The sequence below is a fragment of the Oryx dammah genome, unplaced genomic scaffold, assembly GCF_014754425.2.
Source record: "Oryx dammah isolate SB20612 unplaced genomic scaffold, SCBI_Odam_1.1 HiC_scaffold_1, whole genome shotgun sequence".
Taxonomy (NCBI): domain Eukaryota; kingdom Metazoa; phylum Chordata; class Mammalia; order Artiodactyla; family Bovidae; genus Oryx; species Oryx dammah.
The window spans coordinates 100,906,117-100,926,754 of NW_024070185.1; the positions used below are offsets into that span (position 1 = coordinate 100,906,117).

The following is a 20,638-nucleotide window of genomic DNA, read 5'->3' on the forward strand; positions in this document are numbered from 1 at the left end:
CTCCAGGAAGGGGAAAGGTGGCCTGCTCCTCTCTCAGGGCCCAGAGCCAGTTCCCGAGGGCACCAATTGCTGCTTCCGACTGTCCGTGCTTCCAGATGGAAGGCTCTGGCAGAGGGGGAGGTGAGAGAATGTGGGACACCAGGGAGCTGGCGTTGCCCGCAGTTTGCTTTTTTTGATGGAGAATGCTCGTTGGTGGGAAGGGGGCAGGCAGGAGCTGGGCTGCCCTGGGAACTGAGATCCGAAGAGGGCTTGGGAAGAAAGAGCCAGGAGTCAGGCTCTAACCCCAGCTTAGCCCTGTGTTTACGGGTACCTTTGGGCAAGTCCCTAGGTCACTGTCCAGGCTGGGCCCTCTGTCTTCCTGTCAGTTCAGTGGAGAGTCTCTCTGACCCCCCTGGGAAAAAACTAAGGTTCCCAGATGAGATTTCTGGATTGGGGTGCCTGGAATCACAATTGCCAACTTCAATTCTGGGAGCCTGACAGTTTGCTTCTAGGGGTCCATGAGAAAGATGTGCCACTGTTTAATTTTCGTGAACAATGTTTTCATCACCACAACCACCACACCAGCACCACCATCCCATTTCAGAGCTTTGGACTTTTAGAGTGTACTCTCCTTGTGTGTCACTTGGGTACCTTGGTTATCCCATTTCATAGGTGGCGAGCCAGAGGTCCAGAGGGCTTAGGAAATGGCTCTTCCTGGCCCCACATGTGATTCTAGGTTGGCCCCTTCTCCTTTCTGGGCCTCAGTCTCCCCATCTGTGCAGTGGGGATATGGGCTGACCAAGGTTCCCAGGTATGAGGCAGTGTGGTCTGAGGGTTTCCTGGTGGATAAGTCTTCACCGTGGAGCTGCAGGCAGGATTTGCAGGGCAGGCAGTCCTCGGGGTAAGTGGGCCCCTGTCTTTGCCTGTACCTGGGAACCAAACTCTGGCCAGACCATCCTGCAGTCCTCTGAGGCTCCCCGTCCTGGCTCAGCAACTTTCACCCTCCCACAACCCAGGAGGTGGAGGTGGGAGGGGCTTTCACTTTCATCCTCCCAGGTGGTGGTTTTTACCCCACTGGCCTTTCACTTCCACTCTGGTGCTCCCATATGCCACTCTGACCCCTGACACGTGGGTGCGGCAGCTGCCCTGGGTTGCGGCTTGGCCCCTTATTCCCAGATGCGAGGCCTGGCCGGCCCAGGGCTTAAAAGAGTTCCCAGCTGCAGGCATGGCCTTCTAGTCTCTGGCAGCTGTGTGATAGCGGGTAAGTCCTTGCTCTTTGGGCCCAGCTTCTTCATCCATCAAACAGACATTAGTGGTCTTTACAGTAAGAGCTCTTAACCTATGTTCTGAGGCATTTGCCCTGAAACTCTCCGCCTGTGTATGTGTGTGTGTGTGCATGCTTATCTGTACAGGTCTCGTTTAAGTGTGTGGCATCTTCCTCTTTCATTAGCCCTGTGTCCTGTGGCCTCTTCATGGACGGAACCTGGGCTCTGAGCAGTTCCCGGTCCAGCACTCCAGGTCCTTTACTGTGATGGGGGGGAGGGGCCAGCCTAGCCCAAGCCTGACCCACTTTCCCATGTGGCTGTGACACTGGGACACCCCTGACTTTCTCTGAGCCCCAGTCTTCCTGTGAGACAGCTGCTTTTCAGACTCAGAGTAAGGGCAGTATTTTTCCCTTTGCAAATGAAATCTGCAAGGACCCAGTGAAAACTCCAAGGATTCTGAGGGTGGTGTGTAAGGCAGGAATGCGTCCTCTTTTGTTTGTACATGCGACTCCTGAGGTTCCTCCAATCACAGTTTAGAAAGCACGGGGTGAGTGATCCCTCAGTGAAGTTCCACGTGTCTATGACCTCTGTCGAGTACAGGTATGCACAGTATTTTGAAGTTCTGGTTTTCTTCCAGTTTACTAGTTTCAAAAAGAGCTGAACATTCAGAGCAAGTTCTTCTTCAAATGACTCACTAAGGCTTTTGAAAGACTTTGGTTCAGGTGGAAGATATCCTTTGGCTGGGTCTGGGATTCTCTCACTTGGTAGCTGCTCTGGCTTGGGGCTTGGTTTGATTCTGGTCCGTGAAGGCCAAGGCTGTCTGCTCCTCATTTATTCACAGAGCGACTTACACACAGAGGGACCGTGACTCTCCCCTTCGAGGGCCACTGGGAGCATTACATGTTACTGTTAGTGACTCAGTTGTGTCTGACTCTCTGTGACCCCAGGGACTGTAGCCCACCATGCTCCTCTGTCCATGGGGTTCTCCAGGCAAGGATACCGCAGTGGGTTTCCATTCCCTTCTCCAAGGGATCTTCCCGACCCAGGGCTCAAATCCGGGTCTCCTACATTGCAGATGGATTTTTTTTTAAACCTTCTGAACCACCAAGAAAGCCCCCAGGGAACACTACATAAGAGGGATTTAATCTGCCCTGGCTCCTGGCATATGAGAGAAGCCATATAATGGTAACTAACCTCTCCCTTGTCTCCCTTAAATGACCAACCATGTTTTGATGGAGCACAAGTTTCCAGCAAGGCAGTAAGGGTGGGAAGCCCGTATTCAGCTCAGCCAAAGGGGCTGTCGGGTCTCCACGGGGCACTTCGGCTTTCACACCGTGGGGTGCAGGCTGTGGGCTGTGGATTGCCGCCTCATTTTCGGTGACACTGACTCGTGCCCGGTAGCCTCCTCTTGTAAGCCTTTCTCATTTTCTCTTTGTTTCACAGATGTTTGAGGGATCAGAGGCGGATGAGAAGAAGGAAATGCCCGGGGAGGAAGGGAAGGGGCCGGGTGCCAAGGACCCCTCACCCAGCAAGGACCTCTCTCCTGGCCAGGAGCCTCTTCCCGGACAAGAGCTTCCACCCAAAGAGGACTCCTCTTCTGGCCAGAAATGTTCTGCTGGCCCGGAATCAACGCCCAGCAAAGACTCATCTTCTTGCAAAGAACCTCCTGTGTACCAGGAATGCTCGCCCAGCAAGGACTCCCCACCAGGCCAGGAACACCCTGCAGCCGCAGTCTTCTCTCCGTGCCAGGACCTTCCTGCTGGGCGAGAACCCTCTCCCGGCCAAGACCCTCTAAACAGCAAAGACCTCCCTGCCTTCCAGGAACCCCCTGCCCAGGACCTTCTGCCCTGTCAAGACCTGCCTCCCGGCCAGGCCCCCCTGGCAGCTCAGCCCCTTGCTGAGGAGACGACGAGCTCTGGGGACCCACCAGCAGCCACAGGGAACCCACCTGTGGCCTCCAAGCCGAACTTCGTGATCCCTGAGGTCCGGCTGGATAGCACCTACAGCCAGAAGGCAGGGGCAGAGGGGGGCAGCTCGGGCGACGAGGAGGACGCAGAGGAGGCTGAGTACGGGGAGGAGGACGAGGACGAGGAAACAAGCGATGACAACTACGGAGAGCGCGGGGAGGCCAAGCGCAGCAGCATGATCGAGACGGGCCAGGGTGCCGAGGGCGGCCTCTCGCTGCGCGTGCAGAACTCGCTGCGGCGCCGGACGCACAGCGAGGGCAGCCTACTGCAGGAGAACCGTGGGCCCTGCTTCTCCTCCGACACCACCCTGCACTGCTCGGATGGCGAGGGCGCCACGTCCACCTGGGCCATGCCTTCCCCCCGCACCCTCAAGAAGGAACTGGGCCGCAATGGAGGCTCCATGCACCACCTTTCCCTCTTCTTCACAGGACACAGGAAGGTAAGGAGCCCAAAGGTGGAGGGGAACAGGGTACATGACAGGGTTGGATGGGTCCAAGAGCTGCAGGGAATGAATCTTGGCTTTGTCCCACCTCTGCTTTTGTCTCAACCTTCCAATAAGCCTTCTACCCATTTAAAAGATGATAAAACTGAGGCCCAGAGGGACCAAGAAGGCAGAACTTGGACTTAAACACAAGACTTTCTGACTCCGGATATTCTTACAGCTCCATTTTACTGGGGGAATCCACCAAAAGTAGAGCAGGTATATTTGGATCTATAAGGTCCAACATGCTAACTGGAGAAATTGTCATAACTTACACTTGGTCCAAGCCTAGCCAGATTAGAAATCTGTCAGCCCACAAGCATGACAACACGTGTTTCCTCCATGCTGGCATTATTCTAAGCAATTTATATGAACTCATTAACTCTCACAGCCGCCCTAGGAGGTAGACACTGTTGTTGCCTGCAACGGATGAGGAAACTGAGGTACTGGGAGGTTATGTCACTCACATTGGGTTGCACAGTTTATAAATGTCTGAACCAGAATTAGAATGAGGCTCCAGGGTTGGAGCTCTCAACCACCATGCTCTTTGTCTCTTGCAAATATTTATAAATAGATGAATAAGTGTTTATTGATTTCCTGCTGTGTGCCAGGCCCTGTGCTTCGTGCCACAGCAGGGGCCACAGAGATGCGTGAGGCTGATCTCAGCCTGTGAGGAATGTGTTTTCTGTGTGGGCCAGCAGGGTGGCCAGCAGTGGAAAGGCTGCAGCATGGCTCTGAAGCCCATCCGTGTTCATGCTCACTGGCTCAGTCAAGCCCAGCTCTGCGACCCCATGGCCTGTAGCCTGCCAGGCTCCTCTGTCCATGGCATTTTCCAGGTGAGAGTACAGGAGTGTGTTGCCATTTCTTCCTCCAGGGAATCTTCCTGACCCAGTGATCGAACCTGCATCTCCTGCTTTGGCAGGCGGATTCTTTATCACAGAGCCACCTGGGAAGCTCTTGAGGCCTGCTGGCCAGTTTGAATCTGGTCTCTGTCCCTCACTTACTCTGTGGTCTTGGGTGAGCCACTCAGCCTTCCTGAGCCTTAGTGTCTTCTCTGAAAAGCAGAGATTAATAGCACTTGCAACCCATGGCAATTGAGGGTGAGCCCAAAGAGCCTGCGGCTTCCCTGGTAGCTCGGACAGTGAAAAGAATCTGCTTGCAATGCAGGAGACCCGGATTCCATCTCTGGGTTGGGAAGTTCCCCTGGAGAAGGGAATGGCAACCCACTCTAATATTCTCGCCTGGAGAATTCCATGGACAGAGGATACAGTTCATGGGATCACAAAGAGTCAGACACGGCTGAGCTACTAACACTCTCACTTCACTTTCTAAAGAACTTGGTGCCTGATGTCATTAGTCTAGGCGCCAGGCAAATGCTGTGGAGGTGCTAACAGTCAGTGTGGTGCAAGGTGTTGCTATGACAACTATTGTGAGCCTGGGGGGGGCGGTGGTGGTGAGGGGAGGAGAGACCCCAGGGCAGAGGGCCACCAGGGAAGGCTTCTAGCAAAAGATGCTCCTCAGCTTGGCTTTGAAAGTTGAGCAGGTTTAGAATAAACAGAGAGGATGAGGTAGGCATACTGTGAAAGAACATGACCTGGACTAAACTCTGCAGAAGTTAATTTAGCTAGAACAAGAGATTTCTAAAGTGCATGGGTGGCTGGTGCACGGCATGCATGCTGCTGTTCCTGCCTCTAAACCTGTGGCAGACATGATTAATGGATTTCAGCACACTTCCCCACCAAATTGAGACATGGCCTCAGAAGCCTCTGTAGCTGCTCAGCCACTAGCAATAAGGCTGCTCAGCATGAGGGATAACACCTTCTGCTGAAAGGGGCCTATGCTGGAAGGGTAGGTTGGGGCCCTCCAGAAAAGGGCCTTAAACTTTGTGTCCAGGAATTAGAACTAATTCCAAAGGCAAGGGGACTGGATCTATTTCTTCATCTGTAAGCACTGTTGATGTGCTCTGAAATCATCAGGGGAATAGGTCATTAATATATAGATTTCTAATTCCCCTCCCTAGAAGCTGGAATCAGAATTTCCAGGGGGCAGTGCCCAGACCCTGCATTTTAAACCAGTCCCTCAGGGATTGGGACATTTCCCATAGTTTGAGTATCACCATCTAAGGCCATTTTTTAGGAGGCAGTTTCTATAGGGAGGAGTCCAGATCTCTGTCCTACTGAAGTGACGCTTCAGGCCAACTCAGGCCAGGCCTGGACATTCTCTTCTGGACGGCGGCTGAGGTCCAAGGACCCACACCCACCTTGGGCCTCCCAATCTCACTGTCTCCACCAGACCCTTCCAAGTTCTGTCCCATCTGCTCTTGCTCCAGTACAGATATTTATATACAGATACATTCACACACATTCTCACATACATTTCTAGTTCCCCAAACCAGTTGATCTCAGCTCCAATTTGGGGGCAGATATTTCCGCCTGGTAGTCCAGCATGCTTAGGCCAGCTCTCTCTCCTGTCCCAGCTTCCTCCTTTGGGAGCTGAAGGTTCCCACTGGCATCCTCCCACCCCCCACCCTCTTTTGGCCTGTTGCCTCCTTTCTTGGGCTTGAGTGACTAGCTGGCAGGGACCTCAGAGGCTGCCACCCTACCACTTGGCTTCTGCTTGCCAGGCCTCGAGTCCTTCAGCACTATTCATATCCTCTCCTTCCAGACAGCCATCTTCAGTAAGAAGCTAACCCTTGTCAAGGGGAAGTGCGGTCTAGGCTGGACAGAAACTCTGGTGTCCCCTTCCATCCCTCACTGGCGGTGGGACTTGGGCAAATCCCTGCCCTTCTCTGAGCCTCAGTTTCCTCATCAGTAAAATGGGTATTATGAGTAAATAGTACCTCTATCATAGGGTTACTGGGAAGATTAAAGAGCCTGATTTGAGTTAAGCGTTCAGAAGAGTACCTGGCACTCAGCTCCTGCTGGGTCAACGTGGTTGTGATGAGAAAAAGGAGGACAGCAAGAGCAGTAGCAGTCCTCCCAGCCCCCCAACCCCCCACCCCCCGCCTTTCTAGCCTCCACAGCAGTGCTGCAAGCTGGGACCAATTGTACTCATCTTACAGTGGGGAGTCTGAAGCTAGGGAGAAGGGTTTATCCCAGGCCACATGACGATGGCGCTGAACAGTGGCCTCACCTTGTCCAGTCCTCTCTGAGCCCATCCTAAACCCTGCACACCTCTAGCAGGTGAGGGGCAGCGGGCTGGGGATTGGCAGCTGGGGGAGGCGGCAGGTTTTCCTGTGACTTCCATTTTCCCGGTTTGGGCCTGGCTTTTCAGGGAGGGTCCATGGATGCCAACTAACCACAGTTTCCAGGCAGAGCCAGGTAGGAGGTGAAGAGGAGAGGGGTGAGGTCTTCATGCTGTGGAGTCAGACAGACTGGGTTCGGTCTCAGCTCTGCCTCCTCCCTCCTGGTCTTGAGACCTTGGCCAAGTTACTGAGCTTCTTTTTTTTTTTTTTTTTCTGAGCTTTGATTTTCTCTTATAAAACAGGAATGGCTAAGTCTTCAGGGAGTTGCCCCAGGGATTCAAGACAACTGCAGTATATTGACAGCTCTGTGCCCACTGTAGTGATCCTGTGATACAATGAGACCCAGGAGGGCCAGACAGAGCTTCTGTGGCCTTCGGCCAGTCATTGTGCTGCCGTGTGGCTAAACCAAGGCTGGCCATAGTGCAATCTGTCTGTCACAGAGGCGACAGTCCCTGTGTTACCCCTCCCCGCTGCTGTGTTTAGGAGTATCTGAACCAGACAGACCTGAGAGATGGAGCACTTGGCCAGGATCATCTTACCAGTGGGCTGCCTGAGGTCTAGAGAAGAGAAGATCCCCTGGGGTTATCCCGTGGGGTATCCTGAGGCTGGCTGGCTCTTGTGCTGGGTTGAGTTGTCCCACAGTGCCCTCTGCTGCCAGACCCGCATCTTGCCAGCTGCTCCCAAAAGGGTCCAGCAGGACAGATTTTCTGGGCCTGTGTCTGTCCTTTTCCTGGGGGCCAGGGACACTCCAAGAGCATCTGTGAATTTCACCCCAGTCTGGCCTGGCTCAGCCCAGAATCATGGGTCATTCCTTGACAACGGGGAGAAGAGGCTGTGGCCCCTCCCTGGCGGTGCTTCCTTCTCCCCTCCTGCAGGAAGCCGGCTTGGGCAGAGGCTGTCAGGGGAGGGTGCCCGCCCTGCTGCACTAAGTTTCCCATCTAGGTTGTGGGTTCAGACAAGGGAGCCCCTAAGACGCCTTCCAGCTCTAAGGCATGATAGCATCTTCTAGCCTCCTACCTGTAAAAAGCCTAAAGGATTCGTTCCTCTGTCTAAACAAATAAGTGTAGAGTTTAGTCCCAGTGTTTCTGCAAAGTTCCATGTGGTCTGCCAAGATGGTCTGGGTCAGAGAGAGGAGCCAGGTATGGCCACGTGGCCCCAGAAGTCAGGTCAGGACCAGCAGGTGGAATCAGGTGAGGCCCTGCTTATAGGAGACCCCTCGGTCATGGGTGGGGTCTGCAGCCAGACCTGAAATTTTTTTTGCTACTGGCCAGCTCCGAGAGCCCAGGCAAATAGAAATGGCAACCTACTTCAATACTCTTGCCTGGAAAATCCCATGGACAGAGGAGCCTGGCAGTCTGCAGTCCATGGGGTCACAAAGAGTCGGACATGACTGAAGTGACTTAGCACACAGCTCTGGGCCTCAGTTTCCTCAGCTGTAAACTGGGGGGGAAATAACAGCAAAAAGCTCTTAGAATTGTTGAGAAGGTTAAAGTATGACACAGCACTTTAGCACATTGCCTGGCACGTAGTGAGTAACAGCTCTAACCACTAAAAAAGTATAGTCACAACCTGAAAGCAGAGAGTTATTTAGTTTGGTGGGAATGACTCCAAGCCTGGGAGATAGCATCTCAGCATATCTGAGGAAACTGCTCCAAGGAGACAGGAGGGGAAGTCAAGCTATATACAAGTTTGCAGACAGTCTGAACATCAAAGATCAAGTTAAGGAATTTAGCATTCTATATATGGGAAGATGCAAACCTCTGGGCTCACTGAATTCATTCCTTGTGTGCGCACCTCAGCTGACTGGGGCCGATCCTGTTTCATCAGGAGTTGGCAGATGGCTGCTTCTTGCATCCCCCAGCTCCTCAGCAGTCACTGTTGCGGGGTGGGGGTGGGGGTGGGGGGGGGGGTAGGCAGCATCCGCTGGCCTGCAGTTTTGGGAGCCCTCGTTCACATTTGGAGGCCAGAGATCACTGATGGCTGTGACATTTCTTGTTTATTGATATGGCAGGAGACAGTCTCAGTTCCTACCACCATAGCTACGAGTTATCAAGCACTTCCGCAGGTGTTCATTAATCCATGTAACACCCCTTTGAGAGGTCCAATTACTATCCTCATTTTACAAATAAAAAAACCGAGGCACAGAGAGGGGATATAATTTAGCTGAAGTCGATTAGCTAATAAGTGACTGAGCTAGGATCCAAATCCAGGCAGTTTAGCATTTAACTCTTAACCATGACTATTGTAATAGTCATAATAACAATATAAACAGTAATTATTCCTCCAGTCCCTGGAGGTGGCCGGGTTAGAGCTGGGCGGGCCTCAGGGACTGTCTGGAGTGAGGAGTGGGCTGAGTGGTTCTGGGTTCATCTCCAGTCACCTTTCAGCACGGAGGAGCAAGGAGCAGAGCAGGGGAGTAGATGGGAAGGAGAGACCCTTTGTGTGCTGAGCCTCAGGCAGGCCTCACTGCAGCTCCCGGAGACAGGAGGCTTGGGGGCCACGCTGAGCTTGGAAATCCGAGCCCCGACTTTCCATCTCATCTCTTTCTGGCACACAGCACCCTCGTGGTGTGTGGGTTTCGCTGGCTACTTTGGGGGCCGACCCCCGGGGCCTGAGCTCCCCGGCCCCTCTCTCAGGCTGATTGATGAGAGCCGGCCCTGGAGAAGATGACCCCCTCCCAGCAGTGGAAGGAAGAGCCTGGTTCCCAGCAGTGCAGAGCCTTGGGGTGGCGGGCGGGGCGGGAGTGGTCCCCAGGCCCATTGTGTGGGGCCGATAAAGTGCGGAAGCTGAGGTTAAATGGGAGGAAGCCCAGCGCTCTGGGCCCTTTCCCACGGGTGGGGGCTTTAGGCCTTGCCTGGCCAGGCCAGACAACTGTGACCTGTGTGCAAGGGCTTGGCACTGACAGCAAAATCACTGGGCACTGAACGCTGGCAGCTCCCAGTTCCTGAGGGCGCCCTGTGTACCAGTCGGGCCTTGGGGGCCCAGACTTTATCCTGGTGAGCCTCCCAACAGCAGGGTGATGCCTCTGCTGGAGCTAAAGAAGCTGAAACTGAGAAAGCCTGGGAATGTCTCCAAAGTTAGTGGAGGCAGCATCCATACCAGGCTGCAAACTGTAGATCCGGAGTCCCGTACCATGGCTGGGCGTATGCCTGTGTGCGCACGTACACACGTGTTTACAACCTTGGTGGGGCAGTGTTCTCAGGAAAGAGGTGGCATTTCCCCTGAGTCGTTCATTGAAAACCTTCAAAAGTGTCCCATCCTTGCATCTGAATAGCAGCATCCTCTGGTGGAGAAACACAGGCCTTAAATTCAGACAGACCTAGATTCCAGCTGTCATGTAAACGCTGGGTGTCCTTGGGCAGATGACTTAACTTCTCTGAGTTTCTGTTTACTTTTATGGACTTACTCTGAGATTAATGAGACAGTGTCTGGATAATGTCCATTCTGAGATCTGGCCCATAGCATGAACTCCATGAATGAAGCTATAACTCATCCATCCATCCATCTCTGGGTCGTTGCCCCACTGAGGCTGGTAGCTCCGGCTATATCTGGATTAAGCCCACTTTTCTTCCCAGGATTGAGAACATGGTATTTTAAAGTTCAGCCCATTTTCTTTATTTTACAAATGAAACTGAGATCCAAGGTGTGACTCACGAAGAGTCGGAGCTGAGAGTCACACCTGGTGGCCTTCCGTCTTGTCTTAGGACGTCTCAGCCGCAGCTATTCCAACATCTCACTGCATTTCCTGTGCTTCTGCTCTGGGGTGACACTGTAGGGTTCTGATTTCTTCATGGGGAGGATGGACACACAGAGGCAGGGAACAGAGGGCGGCCCCAGGAAAGACGGTGCGAGTCTGGATTGGTGTGGAGGAGAGGAGGGGCGGCAGGCTGGGAGGGTGTCAAGACTGGGCAGAAGAGGAGAAGGCCTTCCAGGAAGGGGGCACAGCATAGGCAAAGGGAAGGGAGGTGGAGGTAGGGCAGGGCAGAGTCTGGGGGCTCAGTGGAACAGCAGGAAATAAAATTGCAGGCCATTAATCAAGCAACGAAGCCTTCAAGATACATCCTTCCCAACCTGCTTTCCCTCTCTTGATTCATTCATTCATTCAAGTATTTCTCGAGCTCCTAACATACACCAGGCCCAATCAAGGTGACCTAGACAGAGGTGAAGGCAGACAAAGGCCCTGCTCTTGGGAACTCACCCTCCAGGAGAGGAGACAGATTGGATAGAAGCCATGTTGGATGCAGCGGGGACCTCAAAGGGGTAAAGAGGGCACAACTTCGGTCTAGGCGTCAAGGAGGGCTTCCTGGGTGAGGAGGCATTTAAGCAGCTTACCTGAGGTCTAGGTCTTTGCTGAGGCTGGGTCTTGGAAGGAATGGGAGGTGAGAGAGTCACCAAAACATCTCCCAGGGAAGGAAGAGCGTGTACAGAGCCCGGCTGGGAAGGTTTTTGGTTGGAATGGTTTTTGGTTGGAGGGCAGTTTGAAGAGGTTGGAGCAGGGGTCAGGCCAGAGAGATAACCGACGGAGTTGTAACTGATGGTGCTACGGAGCTTTCTGCCCAGATCCGAAGATGGTAAATCCTGTACACCATGTCCTGGAGTTTGGACATTATCTCAAGGGTACTTGGGAGCCATGGAAAGCTTTAAGAGACAGGCAAGAGAAAGTGAAAGTAAAGTCGCTCAGTCGTGTCCCACTCTTTGCGACCCCATGGACTGTAGCCTCCCAGGCTCCTCCATCCATGGAATTTTCCAGGCAAGAGTACTGGAGTGGGTTGCCATTTCCTTCTCCAGGGGATCTTCCCCACCCAGAGATTAAACCTGGGTCTCCTGCATTGCAAGCAGACGCCTTTACCATCTGAGCCACCAGGGAAACTCTTAAGGCAAGAGAGGTGCTCTTGTGTGTGATAATGCACTTAACATGCTGCTGACCCATCCCAGGTCTCTTTAAGAACCTCAGAATCCCGAGTTGGTTAGTCATTATGATCTCCATGTTGAAGTTAAGCACTAGAGGCTCAGAGAGGGACAGCAGTTGGCTAAGTCACACAGTAGAACCTTGACTGAAGCTTTGTCTCTGTCCTGCTTCCGTGAGTGCTATGTTTCTGGCTGCGCCTGCACAAGCTGCGTTCCTAGGTGCTCGAGGAGGACACTCTGTGAACAGGCTGCTCCTAGTAGCGGGGTCTCCCTCCCTCCGCTGTTCTTCAAGGGGTGGGAGCATGGAGCTGGGGGTGGGCTGGTTGGTGGGACCTACTAGATCCCTGCCCAGGTTGCAACGTGTCTGTGTTTTCTCTGCAGATGAGCGGGCCTGACACAGTAGGGGACGATGATGACACCTCCCGGAAGAGAAAGAGCAAAAACCTGTACGTTGGAAAGATCTATGGTCCTCACCCTAGTGATGGGGGCGGGGGAGCGGTCCCTGCACCCCTCTCCTTCCCCTGTCCTCCGGCTTATTCTCCATGCCCAGTGGGCCAGGGGCAGAGGCAGGGAGAAGGGGCTGCATCCAGTCCTACCCTAGACAGACACTCATGAAAAATGGGATCTTGGGACCTAGTTGTGGCCCCAAGGTGAGGTCAGCCAGGGTCCTGAGCACCCAGCACCGCCCTCAGCGTCCATCTACACAGAGTGGGGCAAGGTGCTGATTTAGTATCTGGAAGCCACAGGGAATCAAGCAAAAGCAAGCAGCTGGGTTGCCCTGGCTCTGTCCAGCTGCCAAGCCAAGCAGTGGCCAAGTGACCACGACGAGTTCTTCACTCCCTCTGAGAAAGGGCTGACTGGCCTGGTCACGAGAGTCCCCTTTCTCCACTGAGCTCTTGAATGCTGGCAGTCCTGGGCATTGCCAGGAGGGGGTGCTGCAGGCTCAGAGAGCGGATCCCATATGCCCCATGCCTTTCTGCCCCCACCCACTCCACATAATTTATACTTTCGATTTGGAGGTTTGTTAGAGGTGCTCAGTTATTAACAGAGAGTGAGGGGTTTTCTCCATGGTCTCCTTGTACCCCGGGCCATGGAGACTGTGGGCAGAGACAGAGGAGAAGGCGGTGAGGGACATGGTGGCCCTCAGAGGGAACCCCCTCCCCTCCAGGTCCTGTAGAGCCCACCATCGCACACCAATTAGGCCGGCCTTGGGGTGGGGGGACGAGTCCTTCCCCGATGCCTTCTGCCACGTTCTTCCCTGACCACGACCTCGGCTCAGGTCCACTCCCTAGAAACTCTTTCTCCCCAGCTTCCCTGCCCTCTCCAGTTTCCCGCAGCAACATTAGGCTTCTCTCACTCTGCAGCCAGAACCGTCACACTTTCTAGGCAAGGTAAAATGCACAGAGATGACTCTTTGTACCAACCATCCCGTGAAGGCAGCACCAGAGTGGCTGAGGGTGGCACTCCCAGGAATGCGGCAGTGGAGGGCAGCAGAGGGCAGGCATCCAGGGTGCTGGAGCTCTCCTGCCTCACCCACTCTGGCCTTCTTTACAAGTGGGGCACTGCCTCTTGAGGACCCATGGCTCTCATTCTTAAATGCTTAGGCAAGGATTCTTAGAATCTGCAATGATAAATAGCTCATATTTATTGTGCTACACACTGTTCTGTGTGCGTTTACATATATTATCTAATCTGACCTTTGCATTCACGCATGCGTGCTTAGTTCTGTCTGACTCTGCGACCCCATGGACTACAGCCTGCCAGGATCCTCTGTCCATGGAAGTTTCCAGGCACAAATACTGGAGTGGGTTGCCATTTCCTACTCCAAAGGATCTTCCTGACTCAGGGATCAAACCTGCGTCTTTTGCAGCGGTAGGTGGATTCTTTACCACTGTGCCGCCTGCCTTTACAATACTTTAAAGAAAAGAGAAATTATTGGAGTATAGTTGCTTTATTTATTAGATTTTCTTCCCATTTAGGTCACCACAGAGCACTGAGTAGAGTTCCCTGTGCTGAACAGTAGGTTCTCGTTAGTCATTTGTTTTATACATAGCAGTGTGTATATGTCAAACCCAATCTCCCAGTTCATACCCCCTCCTTGGTAACCTTAGGTTCATTCTCTGCATCTGTGTCTCTCTTTCTACTTTGCCAATAAGTTCATCTGTACTATTTTTCTAGATTCCGCATTTAAGTGACCTTTACCATAATTTTTATTTTACTCTCCTTTTTTCTTATTTAACCTGTTTTACAAATGAGTAAACTGAGGCAGAAAGAGGTTAAGTTGGTTTTCCAAGGTTAAGTTGCTTTTCTGAGAGTTGAGATCTGAAACCTGGCGTGATGGCTCTAAAAAAGTAAATATGCATACACATGTATTTAAAATTTTTTGATTTATTTTTTCCCTTCAGTACCCATTATTTATTTACTTATTTTTTTGGCTTCATGACGCAGCTTGCAGGATCTTAGCTCCCTGACCAGGGATCTGATCTAACCCAGGCACCCTGCAGTGGAAGCACAGAATACTCACCACTAGCCCACCAGGGAATTCCCAGAGAGCCTGTTATTTCTAAGCAGAGCACCCTGAATGAGGTCTGCAGCACCCCTGCTAATTAGCCTTTGAGCTCCTAGTGATGGGAGCCCATTCTTCAGAGGCTACTTGCTCCATCTTTTCATGGCTCTGATTGGAGGAAAATGTCCCTTTAGCTTCTTCTTGTGGGTCCCAGTTCTACTCTCTGGGCCCATGTGGGGCATCTCTGACCTCTACCATCCTTTCTTGAGTTACCTGGGTGGCAATCAGGGATTTTTGAGGCCCCTTCCAGTTGTGCCGTGTGGCTGTGAGTCTGCCCAGCTGTGCATCTAGGGACGAAAGGCTTGGCTGGGCAGGCGCTTCAGACTCCTCCAGCCACAGGGAAATACAGTGGTTTCTGAGCCAACAAGGAGCCCAAGTGGATGGCGGCAGCCTAGGTTGGACCTCAGGCAAGCTCTTCCCCCCCCCCACTCCCCTCCCCCCAGCCTCTATGTCCTCACCTCGATAGTGGGCCAGGAGCAGGGGTCCGAAACAGAGCACGATGCCCCAAGCAGCTGGGCTCTCTCACTCCTAGCCCCACCAAGGCTCTCAGAGGGCCTTGATCCTCACCGGAGGGCTGCCCGTCCCTGGACTCCTTGGCCTTATCTCATTGGCTTGGAATCTGCTAGAGCAGGGTCCTCACCTCTAATCAGGGTCCGTAGAGATAAGCCTGAGCACTTTTGCCCCAGCCGCTGTGCTAAAGCTTTTTGTGCATTTTTTCCTTGCCCCGAAACAAGCCCAGCAGATGGTAGGTACTGTCATCATCTGTGTTCAACAGATGAGAAAGCTTGACATTCAGAGAGGTTAGGTAGCTTGATAAAGGGCACACAGCTGGTAACGGCGGGGGCTGGGAGCTGAACCTGAGACGGCCTTGCTGCAGCACTTCTCCTGACTTCCACCTGCACCACTTGCCTTCACTGAACAGGGCAGCCTGCTGGTCTCAGTAACATCTGAAGCTCGGATAACTTCAGAAGTATGCTGCCCAACGTATAAAACACATTTGAAAGTCCATTATTCAAATTTCTTTCACACTTCCTTAGCTTTATGATTTTGATAACGCGTTTTAAATTTTACGCATTTAATTTTTCGGTTCAGTCAGCATTTGTCGTCTTTAATCAGAAGGACAGAGATCAAAAACTAAAACAAAAAAATGTGTTATTCAAAAGTCATAAGACTAAGTAGGCATAAAAAAGTTAATTTGTTTCAAATGTCATTTTTGAGAGTTTATGGGCTTTGTACTTTTGAAGTGATTTGAGCTTAAAACTTGAACTTCATGGGACATTCTGCATATTCATGGGTGGATATATCCAAAGCCGATGACGGAGACTGAGCGGTCTGCTGGCAGAAACTATTCTCTGGGAGGTGCCCAGGTAGGGGTCTAGGGACCTGGGGAGGCAATCATGAGCAGGAGACACTTAACCCCTTTCTCACCAGCAGCTTGCCCACAGGCTGACATCTTCCCTGGGGGAGTGGCAGGGCTAAAAATGGCTCTTGGCTAAAAATAGCCTGTCCTGCCACCCTGGTGGGCAGAGCCTCCCTTCCCTCCCGCCTTCCCTCCCAGCAATTTGCTGACTTGTTTTCTCCTCCTTCCCAGGGCGCTGCCATGGTAACGGGGAGGCCAGTCACAAATAACTGGGTTTGGCTTCCTGCCTGGGCGGGCCCCAGAGGCCGCCCCTTACAGACACATGCCCCTTTCACGGGCTCCCTCTCAGGGTTGGCCAGGAGGGCTATTTTTTTTTTCCCCTGCTCCCGTCCTGGTCCCTCCCATTTCCTGGCTCCTCCTGTCTGAGTCCCAGCCTGGCCTGTGCCTGGGAGTCCAGTCGTCCGGGGGCTGGGATTCCAGTGAGTGCTCAGCTGCAGCCCGCACCGTTGCCGCCTGGTACCAGGTTGGGAACAGGAGCCTGGGGGTGCTTGCAGCAGACCATCCCAGGCAGCAAGGTGGGGGGCCCTACAGCGATGCTCCGAGGCATGTACCTCACTCGGAATGGGAACCTCCAGAGGCGGCACACCATGAAGGAGTAGGTGCCGCTCGCCCCAGCCCTGGCCCTCCCCACCCTGAACTGGCAGCGGGCAAGTGGACCGGGCTCACCGACCCCCTCTCTGCTTCTGTCCCCAGAGCCAAGGACATGAAGAACAAGCTGGGCATCTTTAGGCGGCGGAACGAGTCCCCTGGGGCCCAGCCAACCGGCAAGACAGACAAAGTGATGAAGTCATTCAAGTAGGTCCTCTCCGGCACCCCTGGGCCCCCTCAGACACTCACGGGTCCCCTGGGAGCAGGGTGGCTGGTGGGCGTGTAAGGGAGAATGCAGTTGGCTGATCCAGCTCGGGGGTGATGGAGGCTCCTGTGGAAGGAGCCTCATACCCTGCATGAGCAGCGTGGATGGGGAGCCACTGTCCCGGGAAGGATGGCCGGGGAGGGGCAGAGGTGGGGGTAGAAGTGATGCCGCCGGCCCCAAGAAAGGGGGTAGGCCCCCTCCTGTGCTCCTCATGGGGCTCAGCTACTTTCTGGGGCCAAGGACAGCTGACAGGGGTCAGCTCACTTCCCTGAGCCTCCCGGCCCCTCACTGTGCCCCTTGCCTCCCCCTCAGGCCCACTTCAGAGGAAGCGCTCAAGTGGGGCGAGTCCTTGGAGAAGCTGCTGGTCCACAAGTGTAAGTGGGGGCCCCCCGGCCTGTTCCCTCTCCGTGTCCTGTCCCCCGTCCTCCTCACCTCCTCTCCCAGGCTCAGAGAGGACATCTGGCCCCGAAGAGGTTGCCTTGCCCTATTTCCCGGGCCCAGTCAGGTGTCCCCACTGTTGGGAAAGGCTGAGGCCCTTGGTCTGGCCTTGGAGCCTGCTGCTGCCACCCCCTCCCTGTCCATGAGAGCTGGCACTGCCTGCCGCAGGCCTTTGGGACCTGTGTTCTCAGACCCATATTCCCAGAATAACAATAAACACTTCCATGTGCTGAGGGCGTACGCGGGGCCAAATATGCCTGTCATCTCATGGATGGGAACCCCTTCGGATCCTCACTAGGATCCAGGAGGTGGTTCCCATTTGACAGATGAGGAAACTGAGGCACCGATGGGGAGAGACCTGGCCAAGGCCCATGAAGAGGCAATACAAGGGTGGGGACCATATCCTGGGTTCCCGGCTCTCAGGAGCAGGTGACCTTACTAAGCCCCCAGCATCTGCACCCAGAATGAGCCAAGAGGGTCCACTGGGGGTGCCTGAGAGCAGGAGGGGCTGGTTTGGCCTCTCACCTCAGGGTCTGGGCTTCTCCTCACAGATGGTCTAGCGGTGTTCCAGGCCTTCCTCCGCACTGAGTTTAGTGAGGAGAACCTGGAATTCTGGCTGGCATGCGAGGACTTCAAGAAGGTCAAGTCACAGTCCAAGATGGCGGCCAAGGCCAAGAAGATCTTTGCTGAGTACATCGCCATTCAGGCGTGCAAGGAGGTAGGGCTTTGGGCTGGGCCCTCAGGCCCCCCGTCCCCATGCCCAGTGGCCTCTCGGTGAGGGGGCTGGCTGGAAGCCTCAAGGAGGGGCTCAGCCAGGGGAGAGGCCAGAGTGACTCTTAGAGGCCAAGTGCCCAGGGTGAAGAGGAAGCAGGCTGGGGTTCCCAGGAAGAACAGAATCCTGACTGATAACGCAAATGGCCACTGTCAGGGGCTGCTAGGTCAGGCCCATGCAAAGCTCTTCACAGATGAGCGCTCATATTTAACCCTCACGACAACTTGTAATATAGGTTTTAATATTATTTTCATTTTTAAAATGAGGAGACAAAGTCTCAGAGAGCCTAATGTCTACTGAGTGCTTCCTGTGTGCCAGGCGTTATCTTTTTTAAATAAATGGTTGGTGATGCTAATGTTCACAGCTCTTTGTGGACAGTACTGTTATTCCAGCCTATAAGTAAGACCGCCAGGGCTCAGAGCACTTAAGCGATTTGCTTAAGGTCACACACCTAACGTGTGGCACTGCTGGGATTTGAACCCAGGTAGCCTGACCCTAGAGGTGATATTTTCAGGCCCTAAAAACTCTACCACCCCTCCAGTCAGTGACCGAACCAGGACTTGACTCTGCTAACCTATGGGGTTCCCCTTTGAACCTTACGATGTGGAGTAGAAGGGCTTGGAGATGAGAGGCTGGGCAGGTCCCGTCCTGGCCCCCAGCCCTCAGGAGCAGCTTCTTGCAGGCGGCCCTGACCTCACCGCCCTCCGCCCTGCAGGTAAACCTGGACTCGTACACACGGGAGCACACCAAGGACAACCTGCAGAGCGTCACTCGGGGCTGCTTCGACCTGGCACAGAAGCGCATCTTTGGGCTCATGGAAAAGGACTCATACCCACGCTTCCTCCGCTCGGACCTCTACCTGGACCTCATTAACCAGAAGAAGATGAGTCCCCCGCTTTAGGGGCCACGCGGGTAGAGCTCAGTGTTCACACCAGGCGGGCTGGGCCCCTTCCCACCTGCCTCCCTCCCCCCTGCGACAGAGGGGGCAAGCAAGCCCCCGGAGGCTGCGTCCGGACAGACAGACGGACATTTGGATGAGAAGCCTGGACCGAGAGAGGCCCAGGCCACTGGAGGAGTAGAGGGACTGGCCCCGCTGGGTCCCCGCTGCCCTGGTACGAGGGGGCCCAAGGGCCTGGGCAGGTCAGGGGCCCGGGCTAAGACAGATCCGGAGCTGCTGCTCCCTGCTGCAGAGACTTCGCAACGACCAAGTTCCTTAAAGAACTGGCTGGTGGGGCAGGGGCCGAGGCCTGGGCTCCGGGGCTCTTCGGGGGAGCTGCTGGGGCTCACAGCTCAGACCCCTGCCTTGAGTTTTATTTATTTAAACAGTAGTTGGATGCTTGGCACGTCGTCCTGTAATAGGAAACCTTTGCCTCATCAGTTTTCCTACTTTACAAGTGCAATATTTTAACCAACGCCTTGTGAAAAAGCCACCTTGCTGAGAAGGTGGGCTCCATATTCCAGTTTCAGGGGATTCACTGGTCCTGAGCCCCTGTGGCGGGCAGCTGGACCTGCTGGACCGATAAGGCCCGGAGGGGCGGGGGCTGTAGTCTGACCTCACACCGAAATCCAGCCCCCCCTGAGTGAGGGGGGTCCCCCGAGGGGCTCCGGGAAAGCATGGCACTCTCAGACCACACAGCGGCCGAGTTCTGGAGCAAATAAAAGGCCTGTGTTATTTTTGTTCTTGACCATTTCTGTGCGTTCCTGGTTCCGAGGCTTCCCAGGGTCACCGGGGCTGGGAGGGTTGGAAGGGGGGCTGCCAATCACGCTTCTCCTCTCTTCCCATCACCTGCCTCCCATCTGGTGCCAGTGCTGCTCCCGGACAATCAGTCACCGCCTTTGTGCATGAGCTCTGCCAAGCTTGTCCCACTTACCATCACATCTTCCCCATAAGCCTGGGAGGTGGCCGTTATCCCCATTTTATAGATGAAGCACGTGAAACCCAGGCAAGTAAGGCGACTTGTCCAAGGTCACACAGCTGGCCAGTGGCAGCCAGCAAGGGGCTCAGCCTAAGCCCGCCTGACTGCACAGCCTGCTCTCTGGATTGCTGTCCTCTGTTGGCTACTGGATGGAGTCCTAGCTGGGCTGCTAACTGTCTATGTGACCTTCAGCAAGTTCCTCCAATTTTTTCTGCCCTGCCACGCTCTGAGATTCTAGGGGAACTTACAGGAGGCACAGGGATGGTTGGTGGAGGTGGGTGAGGTCAGGATCTCAGGCAGGGTGGCAGCTGCAGGCGGTTGGGCTCACGGAGGCCTTTACAATGGAGAAAGAACTCAGGAGGTGACAGGGCAGGTCCTTCTGTGGCCCTGGGGGAAGACTTCCCCTCTGTACCTAACAGGAGATACACATTTAGGAAAGGCCATGTTGAGAGGAGGCCCTGGACCGCTCGCTTAGAGAGGTGGAGGAGAGCCTGGCCAAGCTGATGCAAAAGCTGCCCCCGACGCCCACAGGTGCCACCTGCGAGGGGCTGGAGGCAGGGACCAGGGTGTGGCCTGAGGTGGGGACTGGCTCAGATGAAGGGCAGGGCTGGGCTGACTTAGGTGAAGACAGAGTTACTGGAGGAGGACCCCATCTCTTTGGAGCTTGTTTCCTGTGTGGGGTTTCGGGTTCAGGGCTGCCCACTGGGGACTTAGAGATGCAAAGGATAGGGGGCTGTGCAGCCACTCTCCTCCCTGCCTTCCCTTGCTGGTCTCCCAGGGCAAGGACACCCCAGGATCCCCCTGCACATGGAGAACATCAGAAACCGTG

At 54.2% G+C, this 20,638-nt stretch overlaps 1 protein-coding gene across 8 annotated transcripts in view; it reads left to right on the top strand.

Moving 5' to 3' along the window:
• RGS3 (regulator of G protein signaling 3) overlaps window positions 1-19,578 on the top strand; it is a 135,648-nt gene extending 116,070 nt beyond the window's left edge. For 3 of the 8 annotated variants that reach the window (XM_040239729.1, XM_040239750.1, XM_040239770.1), the window contains 6 exons: window positions 2,688-3,650; window positions 12,226-12,290; window positions 16,524-16,625; window positions 16,996-17,057; window positions 17,673-17,839; window positions 18,609-19,578. In XM_040239729.1, coding sequence (XP_040095663.1) covers window positions 2,688-3,650; window positions 12,226-12,290; window positions 16,524-16,625; window positions 16,996-17,057; window positions 17,673-17,839; window positions 18,609-18,794 — 1,545 coding nt within the window. In that variant the 3' untranslated portion in view covers window positions 18,795-19,578. Of the gene's footprint in view, window positions 1-2,687; window positions 3,651-12,225; window positions 12,291-15,982; window positions 16,426-16,523; window positions 16,626-16,995; window positions 17,840-18,608 lie in introns of those variants that run through there. The other 5 variants (XR_005721004.1, XR_005721007.1, XR_005721009.1 and 2 more) reach the window with 3 other exon arrangements.
• The last annotated feature ends 1,060 nt before the right edge of the window (window positions 19,579-20,638 follow it).